General features: G+C 44.4%; 1 protein-coding gene across 7 annotated transcripts; it reads left to right on the top strand.

Moving 5' to 3' along the window:
* Positions 1-27,782, top strand: ogg1 (8-oxoguanine DNA glycosylase). 7 transcript variants are annotated; one of them, XM_068051975.1, is made up of 9 exons: positions 29-45; positions 1,231-1,421; positions 1,661-1,818; positions 4,280-4,743; positions 7,865-8,044; positions 14,006-14,184; positions 15,105-15,252; positions 23,342-23,391; positions 24,753-27,782. In XM_068051975.1, exons 3-9 carry the CDS (start codon positions 1,709-1,711, stop codon positions 24,834-24,836), a joined length of 1,215 nt encoding a protein of 404 aa, XP_067908076.1. In that variant the 5' UTR covers positions 29-45; positions 1,231-1,421; positions 1,661-1,708; the 3' UTR covers positions 24,837-27,782. The 7 variants fall into 7 exon arrangements, with proteins under 7 accessions (XP_067908078.1, XP_067908076.1, XP_067908075.1 ...); XM_068051974.1 differs by lacking the exon at positions 29-45 and adding an exon at positions 54-170; XM_068051976.1 differs by lacking the exon at positions 29-45 and adding an exon at positions 54-194 and having other exon boundaries at positions 1,249-1,421.

Here is a 27,782-nt window from a genome sequence, read left to right as displayed (position 1 = left end):
CCGCAAAAAAGTTCACTCGGCCACCGCGGGATGTGGCTCAAGGCGGTGAGACCCAGATACGAGAGCGGGAGATTGTTGTGAATAAACCGGTACCGGCGGAGGGAACACATGGGTGTCGGGAAAGAGTGACATGAACCAAATAAAGGCGGAGATGGAAGCTTGAAATCGAAGTGATTAGGAGGTTTTGAGCCGTGGTTGGTAGGAGGCGGGGTTTCAGCCGAGGTTGGCAGGGGGCGGGGTTTCAGCCGAGGTTGGCAGGGGGCGGGGTTTCAGCCGAGGTTGGCAGGGGGCGGGGTTTCAGCCGAGGTTGGCAGGGGGTGGGGTCTGAGCCGTGGTTGGTAGGGGGCGGGGTTTCAGCCGTGGTTGGTAGGGGGCGGGGTTTCAGCCGTGGTTGGCGGGGTCGGGGTTTCAGCCGTGGTTGGCAGTGTTTGGGGTTTGAGCCGTGGTTGGCAGGGGGCGGCGTCTGAGCCGTGGTTGGCAGGGGGCGGCGTCTGAGCCGTGGTTGGCAGGGTGCGGGGTTTGAGTCGTGATTGGCAGGGTGCGGGGTTTGAGTCGTGGTTGGCAGGGGGTGGGGTTTGAGTCGTGGTTGGCAGGGGGTGGGGTTTGAGTCGTGGTTGGAAGGGGGTGGGGTTTGAGACGTGGTTGGTAGGGTTGGGGTTTGAGCCGTGTTTGGCAGGGGTGGGGTTTGAGACGTGGTTGGCAGGGGGTGGGGTTTGAGTCGTGGTTGGTAGGGTTGGGGTTTGAACCGTGTTTGGCAGAGGTGGGGTTTGAGACGTGGTTGGCAGGGGGTGGGGTTTGAGTCGTGGTTGGTAGGGTTGGGGTTTGAGCCGTGTTTGGCAGGGGTGGGGTTTGAGTCGTGGTTGGCAGGGTTGGGGTTTGAGCCGTGTTTGGCAGGGTTGGGGTTTGAGCCGTGGTTGGCGGGGGGCGGTGGTTGGCGGGGGTGCGGGGTTTGAGCCGTGGTTGGCGGGGGTTGGGGTTTGAGCCGTGGTTGGGGTTTGAGTCGTGGTTGGCAGGGGGTGGGGTTTGAGTCGTTGGCTTTGAGCCATGATTGACATCAGACTGCGCTCAGTAAGCACCTAGGAGTAGAAGTTGGTTTACATTGAAAAGAAAACTGAAATAAAAAGCAGGTATCAGTAAGAAAAACGCAACAGGGTCCTTAATGTCCTTTAAGAACGAAAACTACTGTCTTGATAAGTGACTTAACATCCCATAACATCCTCTCTGAAATAGCTGACTCGGTTGTATTAGCTGTTGCAGTGGTTCTAGAGGATGACCCATCACCACCTTCTCAGGCCACCTACACCACACCCACTCTGCCCTTGGGCTCCTACACTGTCCCAATGAAGCTCAACGGAAGCTTGAGGAAAGCACGTTCCAGACTCAACATTGAGTTGAACAATTTTTTTGGACCATACGTGTTGGTAATGATTCTGCTGTTCATTTAAGCCCTTTGCCTTGCACCCTATCACAGTCCTCCCCTTTTGTCCTTCCCTCACTCCCCACCCCTATCCCTGCCTCTGTACTTGCTTAAAACCTATTAGCCAGTTCTGATGAAAAGTCATTGGTCTGAAACATTAACTTTTTGTTTTTCTGCACACAGTTTACCTGGTCTGGAGTAAGCTTTCATGTTTATAGTAGTAACATCTCTTCACTGTATTAGTTTTACAGGGTCATTGGGATAATTTCTGGTTAACTCGTTGATAAAGCCATGCAGAGACATGCTGTGCTGTCTGCATGCCCAGCATTGTGGCGCTCAATCCCCTGCACTCGCTCCGAGCTGAGGCTAGACATCGTGCTTTTTTGTGGTCAGTCATTCCGGTGAGTTTATACTTGTGAGATGTGATGTTTGTTGGAATGGGATGAGTGTGCTTTACCATTGTAGAAATAGTTCCAGTGTATATGCAGGTACATTTGAACAGCACACCTATCATAATTCAGAGTAACTTTGAAAAGCAAGAAAACAAGGGTCAGATATAGATGGGATTAGGTTCAGAGTAAAGAGCTCTCTGCTCTATTGAGCACTCCTAAGCTAGTTATAACATGGTTCCTCTGAAATAAAAAGAAATACTGGAACCACTCAGCAGGTCTGGCAGCATCTGTGGAAAGAGAAGCAGAGTTAACGTTTTAGGTCAGTGACCCTTCTTCGGAACCCTTCTTTAGTTCCGAAGAAGGGTCACTGACCCGAAACGTCAACTCTGCTTCTCTTTCCAAAGATGCTGCCAGACCTGCTGAGTGGTTCCAGCATTTCTTGTTTTTATTTTAGATTTCCAGCATCCGCAGTATTTTGCTTTTATTTTAGTGTTCCTCTGAAAGGTCATTGACCTAAAAAATTAATTCCGTTTCTCTCTGTCCACAGATGTTGCCTGACCTACTGACCATTTCTCGTTTTTCTAATCTTATTTCAATTATATCCTTTTAATACTGCTCCAACAGTGTGCCATGGTCCCAATCTCATAAGAATATACAGACTGTAACAGTGTAGCGTTTACAATTGTAATACCATTATTTAACTTTCCTGCACAGTTACTGGCATTGTGCCCTAGAGCTGAATTTTCCTCTGCTCTCCCACCTAAAGTTGGGTAGGATAAGGGGAGGAAAGGGGAGCCTCCTGCCGCATTCCTGCCTTGGACTCAGTTTGCTACCCTGCCCCTCCACCATTGGGAAGGCTGGCATCCTCTTTCCCAGTTGCCACATGTAAATTGTAACATTCGTGCCACACAAGTGCCAGGCAATGACTATCTCAAACTAGAGAGAATCTAACCATCTCCCCTTGACATTCAACGGCATTACGATCACTGAATGCTACACTGTCAACATCCTGGGGATTACCATTGACCAGAAACTGAACTGGAGTAGCCATATAAATACCTTGGCTATAAGAGCAGGTCAGAGGCTCGGAATTCTGCGGCAAGTAACTCACCTCCTGACTGCCCAAAGCCTGTCCACCATCTACAAGGCACAAGTGAGGAGTCTGATGGAACACTCTCCACTTGCCTGGATGGGTGCAGCTCCAACAACACTCGAGAAGCTTAACATCATCTAGGAAAAAGCAGCCCGCTTGATTGGCACCCCATCCACATCCCATTCACTCCCACCACCACCGACGCACAGTGGCAGCAATGTGTACCATCTACAAGATGCACTGCAGCATCGTACCCAGGCTCCTTAGACAGCACCTTCCAAACCCACGACCTCTACCAGCTATAAGGACAAGGGCAGCAGATGCATGGGAACACCTGCAAGTTCCCCTCCAAGCCACACACCATCCTGACTTGGAACTATATCACTGTTCCTTCGTTGTCACTGGGTCAAGATCCTGGAACTCCCTTCCTAACAGCACTGTTGGTATACCTACACCACATGGACTGCAGCGGTTCAAGAAGGCCACCTTCTCGAGGGCAATTAGGATGAGCAATAAATGCTGTCCTAGCCAGCGACGCCTACATCCCAGGAACAAATAAAAAAAATGCTGGGTGGGGAGGTGAGGGATAGCGGCCTGAGTACCCTGCCCATTTCCATCTGTACAGTGTGTGGATGTCTCCACCATCCCCAGGGACTGCCAGGATAAAGATGACAATAGGTCCAGGGGCAGTGGTTTAGCCCTCTAGTGGAGGGACAGGACCTAGAATTGGCCCCCTCTCACTCCATAATGACACCAAAACTGTACCTTTTTTATGCCTAAGTTGGAGTCACAGCAGAGAGCGGAGGCCCTCTCCTTGCGACTACCGATGGAGAAAGGGAGAATGCATCCCCGACTGTTTTGATTTGGGTAGAAGCAAAATACTGTAGAAGCTGGAAATCTGAAATCAAAACAAGAAATGCTGGAAATATTCAGCAGGTCTGGCAGCATCTGTGGAGAGAGAAGCAGAGTTAAAGTTTTGGGTCAGTGACCCTTCTTCGGAACCCGGGTTCCAAAGAAGGGTCACTGACCCGAAACGTTAACTCTGCTTCTCTCTCCACAGATGCTGCCAGACCTGCTGAGTATTTCCAGCATTTCTTGTTTTGATTTGGGACTGGGTTGGGAGTAAGGAGGATGACTGTGTGATGTAAGGGTGGCTGCTGATATTTTGAACATTAGCAGTGTTGTTTGGGTTTGAGAGCTGAGGCTGAAGGTTAAGTTGAGGGCTAGATGACGGGGCTTGTAATTAAGGGAGAGGATAATGGGAGCTGAAGGGCAAGGCTAATAATCATGCTTGACGAGGCAGCGCATGTAGTTGGAACTAAAGGACAGGGCCTGTATTTAATCAGCACCAATCTGAATGAAAGTCTTATGTTGCAGATGGCAAGAGATGAGTCCTGGGCACTGGACAGGAGTCTTTGCCAATCGCGTGTGGACCCTGACACAGACCGAGGATAAGATCTGGTACCGGACATATTCCAAAGAGACAGAAAGTGTCATCCAGTTACCAACAAGTCACAAGAAGAGAAAAGGACCTTCCACAAATACTGTCGGTGTTAAAGTGAAAAAGGAAAATGGAATAAAAGTTAAACTTAAAAGTGAAGATGGAAACTTCCCAAAAACACAGAAGGTGTTTTCTGAAGTGAAAGTGGAACCAATGGAGCTCATGCAGCAAATAAACAATACCACACCTGGACTGTTGAAGCTGGAAGGCAGTGCTGTGGATGAAGAAGAATGCAGGATTTTAACCGACTATTTTCAGTTGCATGTGAGCCTCTTGGAGCTGTACTCACATTGGAGTCAAGCTGACAAACACTTTGAGCAAGTAGCACAGGATTTCCCTGGTGGGTGGGTCCCTGAAGGAGCTCGATATTTATACATTATTGAATGGGTGGCACTTGTGTCTGCTTGAAGGTCCGATTGAAGGTTAATATTTTGCACCCAACACTACAGACACTGTATAGAAGGAGTGCTAGTACATCTAGTTTGGGCATTTAGTGGCTTTAATATAATGATTCTAATGCTTAAAAATGTGTCACGTTTAAAATAAATTGTGGCATAGTAATGCACTTAAAGTGAGTACACTTGTATAATGGAACACTGTCAGAGTTAGACTAGCCCAGGCACTTACACAAAATACTATAGATGCTTGAAATCTCAATGAACGTATGAGATTATTGATTTGAATTCCTTATTACTGGCAACAAGGTTACTTGTGGTTTCTATGAGCTGTCTCTGGAAGGTACAGAAACGTACTATTTATTATGTATCTGAGTCTTGGTTCCCCTTGAAACAAAAGGTGGTTCTAATATGCTAACACCAGAAGCTTTGAACATAAGAAATAGGAGCAGGAGTAGGCTATTCGGCCCCTCAAGCCTGTTCTGCTATTTAGTAAGATCATGGCTGATCTTCTACTCAGCTACACCTTCCTGCACTATCCCCATTTCCCTTAATTCCCTTAGTATCCAAAAATCAGTCAATCTCTGACTTGAATAACACAATTACTGAGCAGCCACAGCTGTCTGGGATATACAATTCCAAAGGTTCACAGCCCTTTGAGTGAGAAATCTATCCTTATCTCAGTCCTAAATGGCCCTTATTCTGAGATTGTGACTCCTAGTTCGAGACTCCGCAGGGAAGGGAAACTGGTATTGTACCCGTTTTATAGAATCTAGGATGGCTGGGGGGTTGAAGCCTTGAGTTCCAACTACCACATGTTTTAACTAGGGGAACAGACATCCTGTACCATTATAATCGGCTACCCATCTAATTTAATTATGGGCGATGCAGTTTTTTATGAATGGGCTTTTGATTGAGTACACCTTCAACGGATTTGGAATGATACTTCTCTGGGTGTGTTTCCTTTAAAAGACAGCCTGCGAAGAGTCTGGGTTAAAAGCAGAACATGCCGGAAATACTCCGAGGTCTACCAACAGACGATGCCTGTGCTGATGTGTTTTTCCAGCGTTTTCTGTTTTTATTTCAGATTCCCAGCATCTATAGTATTTTGTTTGAGAGCTTGGACTAGTTTGACTCTTTGGCAGTGTTCAAGAATTTAGCAATTTTTTTCTGGGTGTCTAGATCTGTAGAAAGAGAATTCAGGGAAATGTTTTTTTTTTGGCACATGCATCTTGGAGGACAGCAGTATTTGTAAATAATAACAACAACTTGCATTTATATAGCACCTTTTGGAATCATTGAATGTTTATGGCACAGAAAGAGGCCACTTGGCCCATCGTGTCTATGCCAGCCGAGAAATAAAGAGCCAACCAGCCTAATCCCACTTTCAAGCATTTGGTCCGTAGCCCTGCAGGTTACAGTACTTCAGGTACACATCCAGACACCTTTTAAATGAGTTGAGGTTTTCTGCCTCTACCATCCTTACAGGCAACGAGTTCCAGATCCCACCACCTTCTGGTTAAAAAACATTTTCCTCATCTCTTCTCTAATCCTTTAATGTAGTAAAAATCCTAATTCACTTCACAGAAGTGTTAGCAAACGAAATTTGACACCGAGCCATGTAAGAAGATGGCTGTTTCACATTGAATATTATCACTTACCTTTTCCATGTTAAATGCATGGTCTGTTGGTTGATATCCTGTATAATTTGAATGTCGACTTGACTTTTCTACTGGGAATGAGAAGAATCATGTGGTGGCTCATGATGCATTCTAGTAAGCTCAAAGTTATGAGGACAAGTTGCATAGACCAGTCTTGTATTCCCTCAAGTTTGGGGACTAAGTGGTGATCTAATTGAGGTTTTTAATAACTAAAGGATTTGATAAGGTAGATAGAAACTACATCCTTTGGCGGGGAAGTCCAGAACAAGGGGCATAACCTTAAAATTAGAGTTAAATTATTCAGGGGTGATGTCAGGAAGCACTTCACACAAATGGTAATGGAGATCTGAAACTCTTCGCCCAAAAAGCTGTTGAGGCTTGGGGTCAATTGAAAACTTTAAAACTGTGATTGATTGATTTTTCTTAGGTAAGGGTATTAAGGGATATTGAAACAAAGCAGGTAAATGGAGTTAAGAAACAGATTAACCATGATCTAATTGAATGAATGACAGAATATACTCGAGGGGCTGAATGGTCTACCCCCGTTCAGCTTAGTAAGAGTTCCTTGTTTGATCCCTGAGTCTTGCTATTATTTAACTTGATATTTGGCTATTGAAGCTGGATCAGAGGAAACATGAGGTCTGTTTCAGGTAGTGATCGATGACTGAACCTGAGTAGATGATCTCAGGTAAAACCAAAAATGTAACATTCGTTTCCCTGGATATATGTGACAGACACAGTAGGCTCTCAGACATATCCAGGTACAGTATGTGTAGTCGTTCTATAAATAGGATAGTGTAGTGCTTATATGAGCATGGTAATGTTGTGGTTATATGGGTACAGTAATGTAGTGATTATGTTACTGGAGTAGTTATACACAGCATATGAGTTCAAGTCCCATCATGGTAGTTTGAAAATTTGAATTCAGTTTTAAAGCAAAAGGTAATAAAAGCTTGTATCAGTAAAAATGACCATGAAGATGTAGATTTGTGATTAAAAGCCAACAGTTCACTAATATAAAGGAAGGACAACTGCCCTTCATATCTGGTATGGCCTATGTGTGACTCCAGTCATGCATCAACATGGCTAACTCTTAACTGCCTCCTGAAGTGGCCCGAGAATGAATAAAGAAATGTCTTTCATTATCACTTCATCTGCAGACTGCATGGCAGGAGGTGGGAGCCAGTGGATTGAGGGATGCACTATCCAGAACATTTTATGAACTCAATTAGTTCAAGAAGAAGCTTTAAATTCCAAAATTCCCTGGGTGTGATGAGATAAAACAATTCCTTCAAGTGCAGGTTGCACAGTGTGTGAAAGAGAAAGTGCTTGGTTATTGTGGGACAGTTTATTTATTCAGCTGTACAATGAGTAATGATTTAATTTGTAACCTGTGTTGTTTTAGGTGTGCGCATCCTGCGTCAAGATCCCATTGAGTGTCTCTTCTCTTTCATCTGCACCTCCAACAACCACATCTCGCGCATCACTGGAATGATTGAGCGCCTGTGCCAGAACTTTGGAGAGAGGCTGTGCAAGTTGGACTCCTACACCTACTACTCATTCCCAACACTGCAGGCACTGGCAGGTTGGTGTCAAAGCAGGAAGAGGTTGGTCAGGCTGCTGGCTAGGGAAGTGGGTGTGACATTTGGAGAAAAATTAGCCTGGGAGCTCAGTCGTTCTCACAATCCACTGACTCCCTTGGTGAGTGCAGATACATGAAGGCGCATTCAACCCTGAATTAGTATTGGGGGCTTTGTTGTGACACTCGTCGTCCAGGCTTAGACATAAAGAATGACTAAAATATAAACAGAAAGTTCTGGAAATGCTCAGCAGGTCTGGCAGCATCTGTGGAGAGAGAAAGAGAGTTAACTTTTCAGGTCAATGACCTGTCATCTTGTCAGTTGAGTGATAATTTTTTGCCAGGATGCTGGGGAGATCTCCCCTGCTTTTCTTCAAAATAGTGCAATGGGAGCTTTTTCATCCACCTAAGAGAGCAGACAGGGCCTCGGTTTAACATCTCGCCCAAAAGGTGGCACCTCCAACAGTCCAGCTCTCCTTCAGTACTGTGCTGGAGTGTCAGCCTGGACTTTTGTGCTCAAGACTCTGGAATGGGTCTTGAACCCACAATCTTCTGACTCAGAGGGAAGAGGACTGAGCCATGGCTGACACATGGATCATTGGATTTTCCAGCATTTAAAACCACAAAGAAATCTGGGTGTATGATGTGCAACTAAATTGATAAACTTGTATCAGGTGCCTGGGTTAGGAACAGCAGGAATGTTTATAGTGGAGGAACATAAGAATAGGAGTAGGCCACTCAGCCCCCTTGAGCCTGGGGAGGCTCAGGAGAGACCTTGTTGCATTATTGAAGATTTCAATGGATTATAAAGTGAACCTGACATGTTTTATGTAATCAGAAACTGTACAACAAGGGGATGTGGAAAAGGGAAGGAAACTTAGAAGAGGGAAGGTGATCAGTTCAGATTTAACAGTGTTACGCAGAGAATGCTTGTTGTTTAGAACAGACTGCCTGGGGAGGAAATGGAGACAAATAATACTAGAAACGTTAAGAGAAACTGGATGATATATGGTAATGAAAGCATTTGAGGGATGAGATATAGAAGAAGGTTTCACTGGATAGACTAATCATCTGTCCAGTCCTGTACTTTATATTTCTATGTTCTTGCCTACATTCTACTGAACTGCTTCTTTCAACCTAGCCCTCTTCCACTAGCAAGAAGCACAACAATAAAACACACAAAACTATACTGTTCACCTCTGTCCCCCACCTACCCACTGCAATTTAATCCATTCACTGGCCATTTCGGGTCTGGCCATACAGATGTGTTCAGAATGCTTCTAGTTTCTGGTTGTTGCAGTGCCATCTCTGAGTGTTGCAAGTTACTGAGAATTGTTTGAAAAATGTTTCTGATTTTTTTCCCCGATTATTTACCAAATGTGAAATGTTGCGATTGAATGAAATTTATAAAAGAATATTCCCAGTGGCTTAGCAAGTTTGTCGAATGATTAGCTGACCCAGCAACATCCTAACTTTTCTCCCAGTGCTGAATTCACTGATCTTGGTATGGGTGGCAGTACAGGTGCTCCAGTTTGCTGTAGCAAGGGGAAGGAAAACTGACTCTGTTTCCCACTCCCGATTTGCTATCCAGTGACTCCCTGGTGGACATGTGCTGGTGTGGATGATGTGTGAGGACAGGCTTGGTTGTGATACCGTCCAACATCAAACCGCCTGCCAGGCTTACTGTCTACGCTCACACATGATTGATAACTGGAGTTATCAACCCTTCTGGGTTGACTGGGAGTCTTCAGAATTAAAGATTAATCTCCCAAACTTCTTCAGTAGAACGGGAGTGAGTGCAACAAATGGCACTTCCTTAAGCTGCCAAAGCGGGTGTGATCGACCAAGGAGTAGATGAGTTTTAGATCAGGAGTAATTATTATCGGTTACTGTAGGAAGTCACAGACTATGTGATCAGCTCCACTATTTATCTGTGTGACTGTTGCCAGGTAACTGTATGACTGCAATCAGGTAACCGTGTAAACACCGCCAGGTAACCGTGTGAATGATGGCAGCCATCATATGACCACAGCAAGCTACCTGGCCCTCATTTTGCACTGGAGAAAATCTGTGGGCAAACTGCTTACTCCATAGTAAATGAGTTTTGAGCAGCTCAGTTCTTAAAACCATTGCATCATGTTCAGAATATGTCCAACTAGTGTTGGCAACTCTATTAATATACAATTGTGGGTTACTGGGGGCGGGGTAACTGGTAACCGGTAACCATGGATTTGCACCCCAGCAAAGTATCATCACCTTGAGGAGGTAGGGGACAAAAGAGAAAGCAAACAAGTCATGGAAACTAGATAATTGCCAGCTGAAACACAATTGGCACAAATCTTGGTTTGTAGCAGTGAAGAGGTAAAGGAGTCAATTGTTTTTTCCTCTGCAGATGATTTCCCTTCTCTTTTAGCACTAGATGGCGATATCACACAGGAAAACTCTTTAAATACTCTTTTTACAAAGAGCAGGTCCACCATCTATCTAATATGGCTGCAAATAGTACTTCCAGGAGACGCTGCAAGCAGCACCAGTAACAATGCATCAAGTCTCACTCCCTTTCCACAGAAAAAGCTGGGAAGTTCTTGGGTCTTAAACTTTTGTCTTTGCTGCATTCTCTACAAACATGCACAAAAAAAGAGAAATCTTACTATGTTGAAACTGTTTTTTGGTGATGCCCATTAGTTAGAGTTTCATTGAACTCTTTAGTGGTCTGCTGTTGTGACGTTATTGACTGAGTTTCATCGGTTTACATGTAGATCTTGGATTGGTGTAGTTTTTATTTGTGTGATTTTGGTTGTGCATTACTAGCCCTTTGGTTTTCCATTAGCAGCTAGGGATATTCATAATTTAGCTACACAGAATGTAATAATTCTGTTTTAAATAGAAGAGTGTATAAGTAATCAATTTCAGTCTGGACTCAGGAGTAGTGCCTTCACCTCCAAGTTATTCCTCAACCAACACCAACTAAAAGAGATAATCAGGACATTTGCCTCAGTGCTATTTGTGGGACCTTGCTATGCACAAATCAGTTATAATGTTTTACTACATTACAACAGTGCCTACACTTCAAAAGTACTTCATTGGCTGTGAAGTGCTTTGAGACATCCTCTTCTTCTTTCTTTCTTTTTCCTTCTTTCTTTTTTCTTTTGGGCCTCCTTATCTCGAGAGACAATGGATACGCACCTGGAGGTGGTCAGTGGTTTGTGAAGCAGCGCCTGGAGTGGCTATAAAGGCCAATTCTGGAGTGACAGGCTCTTCCACAGGTGCTGCAGAGAAATTTGTTTGTCGGGGCTGTTGCACAGTTGGCTCTCCCTTTGCGCCTCTGTCTTTTTTCCTGCCAACTACTAAGTCTCTTCGACTCGCCACAATTTAGCCCTGTCTTTATGGCTGCCCGCCAGCTCTGGCGAATGCTGGCAACTGACTCCCACGACTTGTGATCAATGTCACACGATTTCATGTCGCGTTTGCAGACGTCTTTATAGCGGAGACATGGACGGCCGGTGGGTCTGATACCAGTGGCGAGCTCGCTGTACAATGTGTCTTTGGGGATCCTGCCATCTTCCATGCGGCTCACATGGCCAAGCCATCTCAAGCGCCGCTGACTCAGTAGTGTGTATAAGCTGGGGGTGTTGGCCGCTTCAAGGACTTCTGTGTTGGAGATATAGTCCTGCCACCTGATGCCAAGTATTCTCCGGAGGCAGCGAAGATGGAATGAATTGAGACGTCGCTCTTGGCTGGCATACGTTGTCCAGGCCTCGCTGCCATAGAGCAAGGTACTGAGGACACAGGCCTGATACACTCGGACTTTTGTGTTCCGTGTCAGTGCGCCATTTTCCCACACTCTCTTGGCCAGTCTGGACATAGCAGTGGAAGCCTTACCCATGCGCTTGTTGATTTCTGCATCTAGAGACAGGTTACTGGTGATAGTTGAGCCTAGGTAGGTGAACTCTTGAACCACTTCCAGAGCGTGGTCGCCAATATTGATGGATGGAGCATTTCTGACGTCCTGCCCCATGATGTTCGTTTTCTTGAGGCTGATGGTTAGGCCAAATTCATTGCAGGCAGCCGCAAACCTGTCGATGAGACTTTGCAGGCACTCTTCAGTGTGAGATGTTAAAGCAGCATCGTCAGCAAAGAGGAGTTCTCTGATGAGGACTTTCCGTACTTTGGACTTCGCTCTTAGACGGGCAAGGTTGAACAACATGCCCCCTGATCTTGTGTGGAGGAAAATTCCTTCTTCAGAGGATTTGAACGCATGTGAAAGCAGCAGGGAGAAGAAAATCCCAAAAAGTGTGGGTGCGAGAACACAGCCCTGTTTCACACCACTCAGGATAGGAAAGGGCTCTGATGAGGAGCCACCATGTTGAATTGTGCCTTTCATATTGTCATGGAATGAGGTGATGATACTTAGTAGCTTTGGTGGACATCCAATCTTTTCTAGTAGTCTGAAGAGACCACGTCTGCTGACGAGGTCAAAGGCTTTGGTGAGATCAATGAAAGCAATGTAGAGGGGCATCTGTTGTTCACGGCATTTCTCCTGTATCTGACGAAGGGAGAACAGCATGTCAATGGTCGAATGCACAAATCAGTTATAATGTTTTACTACATTACAACAGTGCCTACACTTCAAAAGTACTTCATTGGCTGTGAAGTGCTTTGAGACATCCAGAGAAAGCAAAAGGTGCTATATAAATGCAACTTCTTTCTTAGTCCTTTAATAAGTCAGACTAGTAACAAGGAGACACAAAAAGACTGATCGAAGCACATTGCATTCATACCAGCTGGACTCCAGCATAAGAAATTCGAGCATCATAAATGAGCCCACTTTAATGAACTGTAACAGGTGAGTTTGTATACAGAGGGATGTTGACCTGTCTGTGTATACAGTGTAAAATCATTAACTTAAATAACAATGTACCATGCACAAAATGGAACAGATGTCAGTAGAAATTAATAATGGGCAAGGAATTGTATGGAGCGTATCTCAAAGCTGGTCAAGAGATGAAGAATCAAAGAGTATGTTGATTTTGATGAGTAGCAGCAGGGTGACGGAGGATGATGTGGAGAGGCAGGCTCAGGATGGAGGATGATGTGGAGAGGCAGGCTCAGGATGGAGGAAGATGCGGAGAGGCAGGCTCAGGATGGAGGAAGATGCGGAGAGGCAGGCTCAGGATGGAGGAAGATGCGGAGAGGCAGGCTCAGGATGGAGGAAGATGCGGAGAGGCAGGCTCAGGATGGAGGAAGATGCGGAGAGGCAGGCTCAGGATGGAGGAAGATGCGGAGAGGCAGGCTCAGGATGGAGGACGATGCGGAGAGGCAGGCTCAGGGTGGAGGACGATGCGGAGAGGCAGGCTCAGGATGGAGGACGATGTGGAGAGGCAGGCTCAGGATGGAGAATGATGTGGAGAGGCAGGCTCAGGATGGAGAATGATGTGGAGAGGCAGGGTCAGGATGGAGGATGATGTGGAGAAGCAGGCTCAGGATGGAGGATGATGTGGAGAGGCAGGCTCAGGATGGAGGATGATGTGGAGAGGCAGGCTCAGGATGGAGGATGATGTGGAGAGGCAGGCTCAGGATGGAGGATGATGTGGAGAGGCAGGCTCAGGATGGAGGATGATGTGGAGAGGCAGGCTCAGGATGGAGGATGATGTGGAGAGGCAGGCTCAGGATGGAGGATGATGTGGAGAGGCAGGCTCAGGATGGAGGATGATGTGAAGAGGCAGGCTCAGGATGGAGGATGATGTGAAGAGGCAGGCTCAGGATGGAGGATGATGTGAAGAGGCAGGCTCAGGATGGAGGAAGATGCGGAGAGGCAGGCTCAGGATGGAGGAAGATGCGGAGAGGCAGGCTCAGGATGGAGGAAGATGCGGAGAGGCAGGCTCAGGATGGAGGATGATGTGGAGAGGCAATTGTGAGTACAGGATTGGGGTAAAGGATGATAATTTCTTGTGATTTTCCATCTAGGAAATGATGTGGAAAAACAGTTACGGGTGCTGGGATTTGGATACAGAGCAAAATTCATCAATCAGAGTGCAAAGATAATACTGGAGACACATGGTTCAGACTGGCTGAATTCACTTTGCGAGGCACCATATGAGGAAGCAAAGCGTGCACTGTGTACATTACCTGGCGTGGGGGCAAAGGTGGGCTAGATAATCTGTGAATGGATCGGATTTTAAACACCTTTGCTGCTGTTCTCCTAAACTGAATGAAATTTGTTTCATTTTCATCCCTTTTTAAATTTTCTGATCGCTCTAAAATTGGCACAGCTTTAACTGAATGGAGGAAAGGCCAGAATAGAGCAGTAATTACCATTTTTTTTGTGTGCCTTTTTTTCTTTTTGATTTATGTGCTTATCAAAGTGAGATGTAATGGTGCTATGGAATTGAACTCCGATTTGAGATAAAAGCTGCCCTCTGACATTGATCAGTAGTACTAGGCTGAAGACACACTCTAGTCAAAGTTTGAAATTTGTGCCAACAGCTTTAGAGGCAGATTCAGTGGCTTTTACATTTTGTTTACATCCGGTCCTCTTGTGTATAATCTCTGTGTGCTGGTGTGTATATGAGCAGCTCCGACTGCCTGAAATTTATGTATTCATACCGTAGCCCATCAAGCCTGCTCCACTATTGTACTAGATCGTGGCTGATCTGTATCTTAACTGTATTTACCTTTTGCTTTTTCTCCTATCCCTTGTTCCCCTGACCAAACAAAAATCTAACGATCTCAATCTTGAAAGTTTCAATTGACTCAGAATCCACAGCTTTTTTGCGGAGTAATTTCAGATTTCCAATACCTTTTGTGTGGAAAAAAGATGCTTCCGGATTTCACTCCTAAATGACCTAGCTCTAATTTTAAGATTATGTGCCCTTGTTCTGGATTCCTCCACCAGAGGAAATAGTTTCTTTGTGTCGAATCCTTTTTAAACACCTTGAATATATCACCCCTCAGTGTTTTAAATTCAAGGGATTGCAAACCAAATTTATATAATCTATCCTCGTCAGACAAATTTCGAAGCATATTCTTGTCCTGTATTTACTAATTCTCTGAACTCTGGCTCCAGGTGGCTGACTGTGTTTGCTTGATGTCTCTGGATAAGCCGGAAGTTATTCCCGTGGACACACACGTCTGGCAGATCACTAAGCGTGATTATCTCTCCCACTTGGGCGCAGGACAAAAGACTCTCACTGACAAGGTTTATAAAGAAATCGGTAAGAAAAAATCAACCCAGGTTGTTAATGGGATCAATAAACTGCATTGTAGAAACCACTGATTAGATAACTAGTTATAGAATCATTGAATCCCAGAACAGTACTGTACAGAAGGTGGCCATTCAGCCCATCATATCTGTGCTGGCTTTTTCAAAGAGCAATCCAGTTAGTCCCACTACCCTGCTCTTTCCCCATGTTCCTGCAATTTTTTCTTCAAGTATTTATCCAAGCTACTATTAAATCTGTAATCACCACCATATCAGGCAGTAGATTCCAAATCATAACCACTCATTGCGTAATAAAGCTTTTCTTCAAGTCCTCTCTTACTTTTTTGCCAATCACCTTAAATCTAATTATTGACCCTTCAGCCACTGGAAATAGTTTGTCTTTATTTAATCTAAACCATTCATGATTTTAAACACCATTATAAAATCTCTTCTGAGCCTTTGCTACTCTAAGAAGAACAAATCCATCTTCTCCAGTCTATCCACGTTAACAGAAGTCCCTCATCCCTGGAATCATTTGAATAAATCTCTGCTGTACCGTCTTCAAAGCCTTCATGTCCTTCCTGAAGTGTGGTGCCCAGAATTGGCCACAGTATTCCAGCTAGGGCTGAACTAGTGTTTTATATAGGTTTAGCATAACTTACTGGCTTTCCTAATGGCTGTAATCATAAAGCCCAGCATCCCATATGCTGTATTAACTGCTTTGTTAACCTTTCCATCACCTTCAAAGATTTGTCCACAAACACCCCTGGTCTCTCTGTTCTTGAACTTCTTTTAAAATTGTGCCATTTAGCATGTATTGTCTCTCCTCATTCTTCCAACCAAAATGTATCTCATCATACTTTTCTGTATTGAATTTCATCTGCCATGTGTCTGCCCATTCTGCCCGCCTGTCTGTATCCTCTTTAAGTCTATTACTATCTTTCTCACTGTTTACTATACTTGGAAGATCCGTGCCATCTGCAGATTTTGAAATTGTGCACTGTGCACCCAAATCCAAATCATTAACGTATATCACAAACAGCAGAGGTCCTTGGGGAACTCCACTGTATACCTCCCTCCAGGCCAAAAACGTTATTCAAGTCTCTGCTTTCTATCCCTTAGCCAATTTTGTATCCATGCCTTTCTTGCCCCATTTATCTGATGGGCATCAATTTTGCTAACAGGCGCAATATGTGGTACTTTATCAAATGCCTTTTGAAAGTCCATATACACAGCATCAACTGCACTGTCATCATCCACCCTCTCAGTCACCTTAGCTGAAAACTCAAATCAATGGATTTGCCCTTAACAAAATCATGCCGGCTCTCCTTTATTAGTCTCTGCTTGTCTAAGATTTAAAGTGATTGATGGAAGGATTAGAGGGGAGATGAGGAAATCTTTTTTACCCAGACGGTGGTGGGAGTCTAGAACTCACTGCTTGAAAGGATGGTAGAGGCAGAAAACCTCATCTCATTTAAAAGGTGCCTGGGTATGCACCTGAAGTGCCGTAACCTGCAGGGCTACGGACCAAATGCTGGAAAGTGGGATTAGGCTGGGTGGCTCTTTTTTTTTTCCGCTGGCGCAGACACAATGGGCCAAGTGGCCTCTTTCTGTGCTGTAAACTTTCTATGATTCTATAATTTTCTCCCAGATTACTGTTTCTAAAAACTTTTCCACCACCAATATTAAACTGACTGGCCTGTAATTGCCAGGTTTATCTTTCTCTCTTTTTTGAGTAAGGGTATAACATTTGCAATCCTCCAGTCATGTGGCATCACTCCTCTAACTAAGGAGGATTGTAAAATTGTGACCAGCACCTCTACACTTTTCACCCTTCTTCCCTCAATAACTTAGGATGTATCCCATCCTGTCCAGGTGGCTTATCTGCTTTAACTACTGCCAGCCTTCCTAGTATCACTTTTAAACATTTTTATCTTATTCAGCAACCTGCTCGTTTTCCATAGCTTTGGCAAAGTTCTCATTTAGTACGTTAACTATGCCTTGTGCCTTCACCACTAGTTCTCTGTTTTTATCCCTAATTGGTCTCACCACTCCTCTGACAACCCTTTTACTGTTAATATGCCTGTACAAGATCTTTGAATTCCCTTTTATGTTCGCTGCCAATCTATTCTCGTACTGTCTTTTTTCCCCTCTTCTTTCCTTTTTCACTTGTTCTCTGTACTTTTTATACCAGTCTGATTCTCCCTTATACTATCAAGCTGACATCTGTCATTACACCCCCTTTTTTTTTGCTTCATCCTATTGTTTAACTTTTTTGTCATCCAGGGAGCTCTAGCTTTGGTTGCCTTCCCTTTCCCTCTTGTGGGAATGTACTTAGACTGTACCCAAACCATCTCTTCAAAGGTCATCCATTACTCCATTACATTTCTGCCTGTTGGTTTTTGACTCCAATTTATCTGGGTCAAATCCCTCCTCAATTCGCTGAAATTATCGCTCCTCCAGTTAAGTATTTTTACTCTAGATTGCTCCTTGTCCTTGTATATAACTAATCTAAACCTTATGATGATGCTATGATCACTATTCCCAAGATGCTTTCCAACTGTGGCATTCTCCACTTGACCCACTTCATTCTCCAGAACTAGATCCGCCAATGCCTCCTTCCTCATTGGGCAGGCAACATACTAATCAAGAAAATTCTCCTGAACACATTTCAGAAATTCCTCCCCTTCTCTGCCCTTAGCACAATCACTACCCCATTCAATATTTGCCCATTACCACTATATTGTTGTTGGACCTCTCTGTAATTTCTTTGCAAATCTGCTCCTCTATCTTCTTCCCACTATTTGGTCACCTATAAAATACACCAAGTAGTGTTAGAAATCCTTGTATTTCAACTCCAAACAAATAGGCCGGAATTTTACCGTTAAGAATTGGGTCCCGTCGGGGTCGTGCGGAGGGAAAAATGGCGCACGAAAACGTCGGGCCGGGTCCCCGGCGTCATTACGCGCTGACCCAATTTAACCAGAGTGGGAAGTCGGGCGCGATCGAGTTTACGCTCATCGCCTGACTAACATCAATTGAGAAGTAATTCAGAATCCAATTGACAGAGATTTTACGCTACGTATCTGATTTTATGGCCGTTAATCGAGTCGTGGAGCGTGTCGGGAACCTGGCAGGTTCAAAAGGGCGGCAGGCATTGATTCATGAGGGAGTTGGAAGTAAAAATGAATTTACTGAACTTTATTAATGCTGATGTTATTTGTGTGTCCTAACAAGGGTTTTAACTTGTAGGTTGTGCAGAAGGTTTAATCTGAATGTTATGCACTGCTGATATGGACCCATGTAATATTAGTTATTGCCTGAAGGAAGTACCTGAAGTGAGCCAGTCACAAAAGCTGGAAGCTATTACCTGTGGTCAAAGCATTTGTCCTGCTGTTCAACAATGGGAATTGTTCACTCTGGAGGTGGATCATCAGATGAGGAGGACAGTGATTCAATAAGTGACGGAAGTACAGTGCATCCTCGTGCTGTTGGAGGGAGAGTATTTCGCAGAGTTGCCCGGGAGCAACCAAATGTCAGGAGACGTACCTACCCAGTAGTAAGGGCAGACCGAACGCGTCTGAACTACCTGCAGCTGTCAGAACGCCAGTGCAGAAGAAGACTGCGGCTGTCACGGGAGACTGTCACATCTCTTTGTGAGATGCCGGCAGTGGATGTTGCATCAAACTGTCTCAGTGGCCATCCAATGCCAGCCGCTCTAAAGGTCACAGTAGCTCTTCTACGCATCTGGCTCCTTCCAAGCTTCAGCTGCAGACTTGTGCGGTGTCTCACAATCAGCAGCGCACCATTGCATAAAATTGTGACTGATGCATTATTTCAACGTGCTGAACATTTCATCACGTTCAAGACGGACAACGCCAGTCAGGCTGAGAGATCAAGAGGCTTCAGCATTATATCCGGCTTCCCAATGGTACAGGGCATGATAGACTGTACTCATGTGGCCCTTAGAGCACCAGCTGGACAGCCGGGGGCATTCATGAACCGCAAGGGATTCCATTCAATGAATGTTCAGCTCATCTGTGATCATCGGAAGCGAATCATGTAGGTGTGTGCACGTTACCCTGGTAGTTGTCATGATTCTTTCATTCTCCACAACTCACAGGTGCCTGCAATTTTCAGTCCTCCACACAGAATGGAGGGATGGATACTTGGCAACAGGGGTTATCCTCTGACGACATGGCTCATGACACCAGTGAGGAACCCAAGGGGTGAGGCGGAGGAACGATACAACGGGAGCCATACGGCCACCAGAATGACAATCAAGCAAACTATAGGCCTGAAGATGAGATTTAGGTGTCTTGACCGCTCCGGTGGATCACTGCAGTATGCACCGTCGAGGGTTGCCAGAATCATTGTCGTCTGCTGTGCCTTGCATAACCTGGCAGTTGAACATGGAGATGCCCTAGAGGATGATCAATGTCAGCGTGATGTGTCATCAGATGATGACAATGTTTCTGATGAGGAAGATGGGCATCAGTCTAATGATGATCATGGAGAGGAAGCTGAATGTAGCTTGGCTCTAACTGCTAGAGAAACAAGGGAATCTCTAATAGGAACGCGATTCAGTTGAAATGATATAATTCTTCACACATTTCAATCTGATTTATGACATTAATCATTGCGAAGATCTGACAATGCAAAATCTCTAACCTTTAGAGGGTGCGACAAAGCGAATAACCAATCCATCACATCATGAGGGACGCGAACCAAGTGTGTGGCCTCACATTTGAGACAACTTGAGTTGACTAACTATGTAATATCTGACTTCAGGAATGACATGTCCAATGATAAAATCTCCAATTTAATCAAACACTATTGTTTTACAAATCAAATAAATGTACTTCAAGTCACCCAGTGCACCAGTAGTGAAATTAAAGTGTTTTCTTAATCCGTTTACACGTGCTCATTCGTGTGCATGATCCCTCGCCACCAGACTTACCAGAGGCAGGTGGCTGATCTTGTTGCCTCCCCTGCTTTTGATGACTTGGGCGGACGTCCTCTGCATGCTCATGGCCGTGAAGGCCCTAGCATCTCGGGGTTCTCATGACAAATATCATGAGCACCCTCTATCACCCCGGGATTTAGCGGTTCACATGTCCCTGGCGGAGGGAGCAAGGAGCTGCAGGATGCATCAGAAGTGCCGTGAGAGGAGCTGCCATATGCGATCTGCTGCCCCTGTGCCCTCGTGAGGCTCTGGTGGTCCTCAATGGTGGCATCAGAGCACTGAGTGTCCTCAACCTGGCACAGTCACATCAGGTTATGCTCTCTAATGCTCTGGTCCAGGGAGGCCACAGTCGCTCTGAGGTCCCGAATTGCATGAAGAACTGGTCCCTCCACTGCAGCCGCCAGTCTATCAACGGAGGAAGCCAGATGTTCAAATGCCTGTGAGTTTGCTGAACTCATACTCTGGATGGATGTCTCCAGAGTGTGAGTCATAGCGCGCAACGTCTCGGGCAACTCCGCCAGATTTCCGTGGACCGCATTCTGCACCTGCAACATCGCCCGACGAAAGGATGATCTCAGAGGCACATCATCAGCTTGCGGCTCTGCACTGGCATGGCATCCCACTCTCCTCCAAGTGTGTGATACATCGGCCGATTCTGCCTGTGGTGTCTGGCCTGGCATCTGCGCTGTGCTCACACCAGTATGTGACATTGATTCCCCATACACAGTCATCCCAACCAAAGTGTCAGTATCTGCTGTGGTAGTTGGTGCGTCACAATGATGTGACGGTGCACCCTCTGAGGTGCCCTCCTCCACCTCAGAGGTGGATGGTCGGGCAACGGTAACGCTTCCTGGCACATGCTGGGTTTCACCTGTTGGGAAAAGCATTGTGATCAGTTTCATCATCAATCCAGAGTTATGCACTAGTTTGTGCCTCCACCATGGTTACATCTGAGTGATGTTACAATTGAGGGCAACATTCAGTGCATTTGACATTCACCAAATCATTGGCACAGTAGCGCAGCCTCACCGCCCCCACCCCCATAATAAAGTGTTACACCACATTCTGGAACACTCACTCTCATGGGCAGGTACACTGGCCTCTGCATCTGCCAAGGCGCGTCCTCCTTCCTCCCCTGCTATAATTAAGGCATCCTCCCCCATCCTGGTGAGGAATGCCTGGGTGGCTGCGCCGCCACCAGTACATGACCTCTCACAGGCATTGTGTGCCCTCTTTTCCTGAATAAACAAAGATACTTATTTTATACATAGTCAATGGCATATGACGCTGTCACCCAAAGGGTTGGTGTTGCATTTCACTGCTGTGACAATGTTGGGCACAACTTTAACACCACAGCTTCAGCGTTCATCTCAGACTTGCCCATCATGTGTCCCATTTCAAGGCAGCAACCCGGCATTGATCATACAGGGCTTCCACATTGCATCATGGGTGCACAAAACACCTCCCTTGGCACATAACCGATTAGCTGAATGAGGAATGCCCCTTACCTGGGCAGAGCGAAGCAGGTCATTGAGGCGCTTGCGGCACTGCATCCATGCACTCCTCACAACGCCTCGGCTGCTGACCTCCTCTGCAACCTCCAGCCAGATCCTTTTAGTCACTTTGGAGGGTCTCCTTCCCCCATCTGAGCTGAACAGAATGTCTCTCCTCTCCTCAACGGCCTGGAGGAGGACCTGCAGTGAATCGTCAGAAAATCAGGGGGCAACGCGATTGCTTCTGCCCTCCATCACCTGTAACAGCAATATTTTTGTCTCCCAGTCTTTCTTGGTTTCAATGAATGGAGCCTTTGGAATCTCCAGACCTTAAGACAGTTGTATCTTCCTTTACATCAAATGGGAAACTCAGTGCTCTGTTTCAAATCGGTAATCCTTTATGTAGGGCTTACAATCAGCCTTCTGCGTATGTGGTCCTGCCCCCAATGATGCTGAAGTTACCGCCCGTGCGCGCCATTTCTTTTCGGAGTTACGCCGCAGGCCCGCTGATTAGCTGATCAGCACGTGATGCCGGCAGCCAGGTGACGCGGAACGGGTTCGGGGGCCTGATCTGCTTCGGGCGGATCGGCCCCGGGGCCACCGGTAAGTGAAAAATTCCGGTCATAGATTCTGTCTTTGAACCCTCAAGGACATTCTCTGTTTGTAGCACTGTAATGTTTTCCTTAATCAGAACTGCTACCCCCGCCCCCCCCACCCCCACCCCAGTCGTTTTTTTTCCCTTCCCTATCTTTCTTGAATACCTGGTACCGCAGAATCTTCAGCATCTAATCCTCCCCTTTTTCAGGCCAGGTGTCCCTTATCACCATTACATCATATTTCCATGTGGCTATTTGTACCTGCAGCTCCCCAACCTTATTAACCAAATTTTGCACATTTACATTCATATGCAAAGACTTGCAGGTTGGTAGGTAAATTGGCCATTACAAATTGCCCCTAGAATAGGTAGGTACTAGGGAAATATAGGGACAGGTGGGGATGTGGTAGGAATGTGGGATTGGTGTAGGATTAGTATAAATGGGTGGTTGATGGCCGGCACAGACTCGGTGGGCCGAAGGGCCTGTTTCAGTGCTGTATCTCTAAACTAAACTAAACCTAACTTAAACCTCTTTGTATTTTCTATGCTCACACCTCATTCTGTATTATTTCTAACTAACCCTCTCTCTCAGCCCTCTGTGCACCTTGTTTCTACTTTTAATACTACATCTTGGTGCCCAAACACCTTACTGAATAGTTTGTGAAGTGGATTACTTACCTATGGTGTTCATTAATAATCCTTTCTGCTGGACAATGTCTTCTAAAAACAGGGTACAGAATCTGCTCCATACAACAAAGTTTCTCCTAGATGTGGTATTGCCATCTCTAACACACTTTCTGTTCTCTAATATGGCCTGTTTTATGTACTGCAGGCTTTAGTTCAGTGCTTTTATATACAGTGATCTCTGGTACAATGCTGTTATCTATTTATATTTGGTTGAAATTATAAAAGCATACACAGGGTGTTATTGCACAGAGCCCATCATGAGATCATCATGTAATTGATCTTTATTCACTGTACTGACAACATGGAGTAGCTTGATAGTAATATCTGGAAACCTTAACTACCTTCTGTATTTTTATTTCAGGAGATTTTTTTCGTAGCCTATGGGGCCCCTTTGCTGGCTGGGCACATTCGGTGAGTAATAAAAAATACACAATTTACAGACAACGATAAGAATCACAATCAGAAAAACTGAGGGAGAATACAAGAATTCTAGGTTTTAAAACAAAAGATATAGAATATAATGCAAAGAGGTATTGATGAGCTTATCTATATAAAACCTTAATAAGACCTCAGTTATAGTGTGTGTAGTATTGGGCTGCACATTAAGTAAGGGTATTGAGGCTTCAGTGAGGGTACAGCGTAAATTCATTAGGATACTGGCTGTATGAGGAAATTCAATGCAAAGAAATACTTCAAAGACAGGTTTTTTTTGAGAGAACAATGCAGATTATAGATGATATGATAGAAATGTTTAAAATTATGGAAGGATGGGCTAGGATAGATAAGAGCAGACTGTTTCTAGTAGTTGAGAGAACAAGGGGCCCCATTAACAAGTCCAGGCAATGGGCGGTTGAGGGAGTCTTTCGGCCCAACTGCGTGCCTCTATTCTGCGGTTAGTTCTGTTCCCGGGAGTGGGAGCGTCCAGTGTCCACCAGTGCACTTGAGGCCTTGCACAACTGTTGGCCACCGGGGTAACTGGAGTGCTTCATCAACACCTGAAACCAAATTTTAATTTGATTTAAGTTTTCTTTAAATTTTTGTTTGTTACATTTTATTACTGGTGCCCCTTTAAGAAGGGGGGCACTTATAACCTTTCAATTGATGGGTATTACAATCAATCATAATTAATAAAAGATTTAGAATGGAGGCCATAGGTTCAAGATTAAATATAGGGTGTTTAGAAAAGAGAGCAAGAGAACCTTTACACACACAATTTCACTTCCAGTGTTAAATAGTTGAGACAGAAGCTGTCAACATTCAAGTTAGATTGGATAGATGGATGAAGGAAAAGGGGATAAAGGGATTTGGGGAAAGAATGGTTAAATGTGAACTATTTGCTCAAGTTGAAGATAAAGGGCAACTTGAATTAGATGAGCTGAATGACCTGTTTCCATGTTGGAATTTCTGTGCAATCTATGCACTAATGTGATCGGTTCAAATAGAACACTGGGAAAAGATGATGCAAGAGATAGTTATAGATTATAGTGTAATTGATGGGTTCAGATATAATATTGGATACTGGGAGAGCTACGAAAATGTTTAATAAGAGAATCTATGTCTGGGGTGAATCAGTTGTGTAATTTGTGATAACTCGCATGTATGTTTGGTTGATACATTGGGGCTAGTCTAAAGGATAGCAATTATAGAATTAGACAGCTTCCTGGCAGCAAACTAAGTATGGCTTAGAGAATCAATATTGACAGCTTCCTGCCACTTCTGTGTTTTCTCTCTCCGCCTCTCAATAATGAATCATTTGTACTCTTCTGTTCCAGGTTCTGTTTTCTGCAGATTTGAAGAAATTTCAAGCATACAAGTCCAAGCAAGAGCTACAGCAGAAGAGAGAAACCAGGAGCTGACCGCAGAACTTATTATTAGTCCTTCATAACGCAGAGAATAATGTAATTGCTATTTTACACTGCTGCAACAATATAGCTCTTGTGACCCCAGTCCTGCTTCACCTGTTCAAACTTGCACTTGAGCACTGTTAGGGGCCCAGTTTCTTTCCTGTGGAGGAACATAAACCTATCTCTTTTTCCAGTCCTCTGATCAACCAGCTTTTACTGTGCAAATGCTTTTCAGAATTATCGAAGGCAGAGCCCTTTGATCTTCCACTGTTTTCTGCCATGACTTTTACACTTCGGAATGCTCTAGTGGAGAGCAACCTGAAGGCTATACCACTGTAATATGGCAAAAATAAGACTCTGCAAACACTGTTTTGGACTGAGGTTACTTGGTTGTGTGCACGTTAACAGATGGGAGCCTGGGTTCTACCTGAGAATGGAAGAATTCAGCAAAGTAACTTTTAAAGAAAACCTATTTCAAAGAAATTACAGGTGAACATCGAGGTACCTTACTATACAAACCACTAGCATCCAGTGCTACAACCTTCCTCACACTTCCTCAATTCCCCCACCCCCAACAGAACATAGAGGCTCATGTATTTTTGACTTTTTAACTAAGGCTGAGGGGTGATCTGATAGAGGCCTTTAAGATCATGAAAAGGTATGATAGGGTAGATGTAGAGAAGATGTTTCCACTGGAGAAGACAAAACTAGGGTTGGTAAATATAGTCACTATTAAGTCCAATAGGTAATTCTGGAGAAACTTTTTTATTCAGTGATGAGAATATGGAACTTGCTACCACAAGGAGTAGTTGAGGCAAATAGCATAGATACATTTAAGGGGAAGCTAGATAAATATGTGAGGGAGAAAGGAATGGAAGGATCTGCTGGTAGGGTTGGATGAAGAGGGAGGAGACTCGTATGAAACATAAACACTGGCACAGACCAGTTGGGCCGAATGTCTGTGCTAAACATTCTATTATCTATAACGCTAGCGTATTAAGTTGCCTTGGAAGGACAGGTTTGTGGAAATATATACAAATGTAAATGAATTTGATACATCCATGGATAGATGAATATTTTATTAATGTATCTTTATTAGATTTACAAAGCATGAAGGTTGCTAATAATGGACTATGAATCAGTTAGAGATTGTAATTGCGGGTTCAGCTTGAATATTAGCAACTATTACTATTGGCAATTACAAATGCTTGAATGGAAAACATTTACAAGGCTATGGGGTAAGAGCAGGGGAGTGGGATTAATTGCATGGCTGTACCAAAAAGCAAACACAGGCACCATGGACCATATAGCCTCCTTTTGCACTGTATCATTCTGTGATTCTAATTAGAAGGAGGCCATCAAGTCTGTGCCAGCTCTCTGTAAGATTAATTTAGTTAGTCCCACTCCTGCCCTTTCCCTGTTGCCCTGCAATTTTTTTTCCTTCAGCTGCTTATCCAATTCCCTCTTGAAAGCCACGATTGAATCTGCTTCCACCACACTCTCAGATAGTACATTCCAGATCCTAACCACTCGCGTAAAAACATTTTCTTCATGCTACCTTTGGTTCTTTTGCCAATCACCTTAGTTTGAACTGAATCAGTTTTCGGCAGAGGCTTGGAGGGGATGTGTAAGTTTACAGCTTAAAATGTCATCCTAAAAAGCTTATTTACGGAATAAACATTGTCAATATGTGGGAAAACAGCAACATAATACAGTGAATACTGGCTCAACTGAATTTGTCATCAGAAAAGAATAACTAAGAACCTTAAAAATGCTAAGACTGGGTCTTGAAGGGTTTGGTTTCTCTCTAATGTGCTGAAGAATTTGTCCAACCCTTTAAGTCCAGCGACGCAGAAAAGTCTGCTCAGATCTGAAGATTATTATAATTCAGTGCTGGGTGCAGACAGTTTCAGCATGGGGTGAAAACTTGTGTACACATTTTTCTGAAGTCATTAGTTAAGGATTTTAAATGATCCAAGCACGAATCCAATACCCAACAAGTGGTTACCATAGCAGCTCCAACCAACACACTGCAGTACATGTTCACGGCCTTTCTGCTGCTTGAGTGGTTGGCCTCATAAAACCACACACTAAAACCTACTACCATCGTGTCAGTCGGTGATATTACACAATACATCATGTGTTTTGGCCAATGTGTAATGGACTGTGGAGAGTTCAAGGTAGTTGCAAAGGATTCAGTACTAATTGCAAGGGCGAAGGTCAATTGATTTTATATGGTTTAGAAGCAACAAACTGCTTAAGAATAGACAACATTAACTGAAGCTTAAGCAAATACAGGTGGATTTATTCCACAAAGGGTTAGTCACCATTTGGAATGTAAGCTTAACATTACACAAAACTCTCATCAATTCCATTTCGTACTTTTGCTGCAAGTGGCTTGTTGGATATGAAAGCCTTGTTTTACAGGGTTCACGTCGAGACTCCTTACACCAGGCAGACTGCTGTGTTCTTTGCAAGGTTCTTTGCAAAAGTTTTAATTTGTTGCATAAACCTTTGAGGTGATAACAACATTCTTCTGTCCTGATTGGGTTTATTTCATCTGGGCATTTTTGCAATGGACTTTTTGGCATGAGCAGATACTAATGCTTTAGTATCCCCAGCCCTCATCACCCCAACAGCTACTGCCTGCCTCTATTTTGTACTCCAAAGCGGCTTACAATGAGCAGAAGGAACCTATGATTCAAGGGTTTAACAAATGACGATAGGATTTTAAAATTAACCTCATTAAATGGAGCATTGCACATTTCTGCAACTTTGAGCCTAGCAAAATGGTTTGCTTATCGGCCAAGTCTTTGGAGCCTTTAGACTTTTCTCCACAGGATTCTTCCAATGATTATATAATTAAAGCTGTAAAAATGTAACCTGATCTGAACCTCTGTATAAATAGAAGTCAAGCAACAGCATTTTACTGATTAAACATGGTACAAGGAAGCTGAA

The sequence above is a fragment of the Heterodontus francisci genome, chromosome 19, assembly GCF_036365525.1.
Source record: "Heterodontus francisci isolate sHetFra1 chromosome 19, sHetFra1.hap1, whole genome shotgun sequence".
Taxonomy (NCBI): Eukaryota; Metazoa; Chordata; class Chondrichthyes; order Heterodontiformes; family Heterodontidae; genus Heterodontus; species Heterodontus francisci.
This window is presented reverse-complemented; position numbering and strand designations above follow the sequence as displayed.

Coding starts and splice junctions, on each gene's coding strand:
- ogg1 (XM_068051977.1), top strand. CDS start 1,709: ATGCAGAGACATGCTGTGCTGTCTGCATGCCCAGCATTGTGGCGCTCA. Junction 1,819..4,279: donor TTTTGTGGTCAGTCATTCCG/GTGAGTTTATAC, acceptor CTTATGTTGCAG/ATGGCAAGAGATGAGTCCTG. Junction 14,185..15,104: donor TACCTGGCGTGGGGGCAAAG/GTGGGCTAGATA, acceptor CTCTGGCTCCAG/GTGGCTGACTGTGTTTGCTT.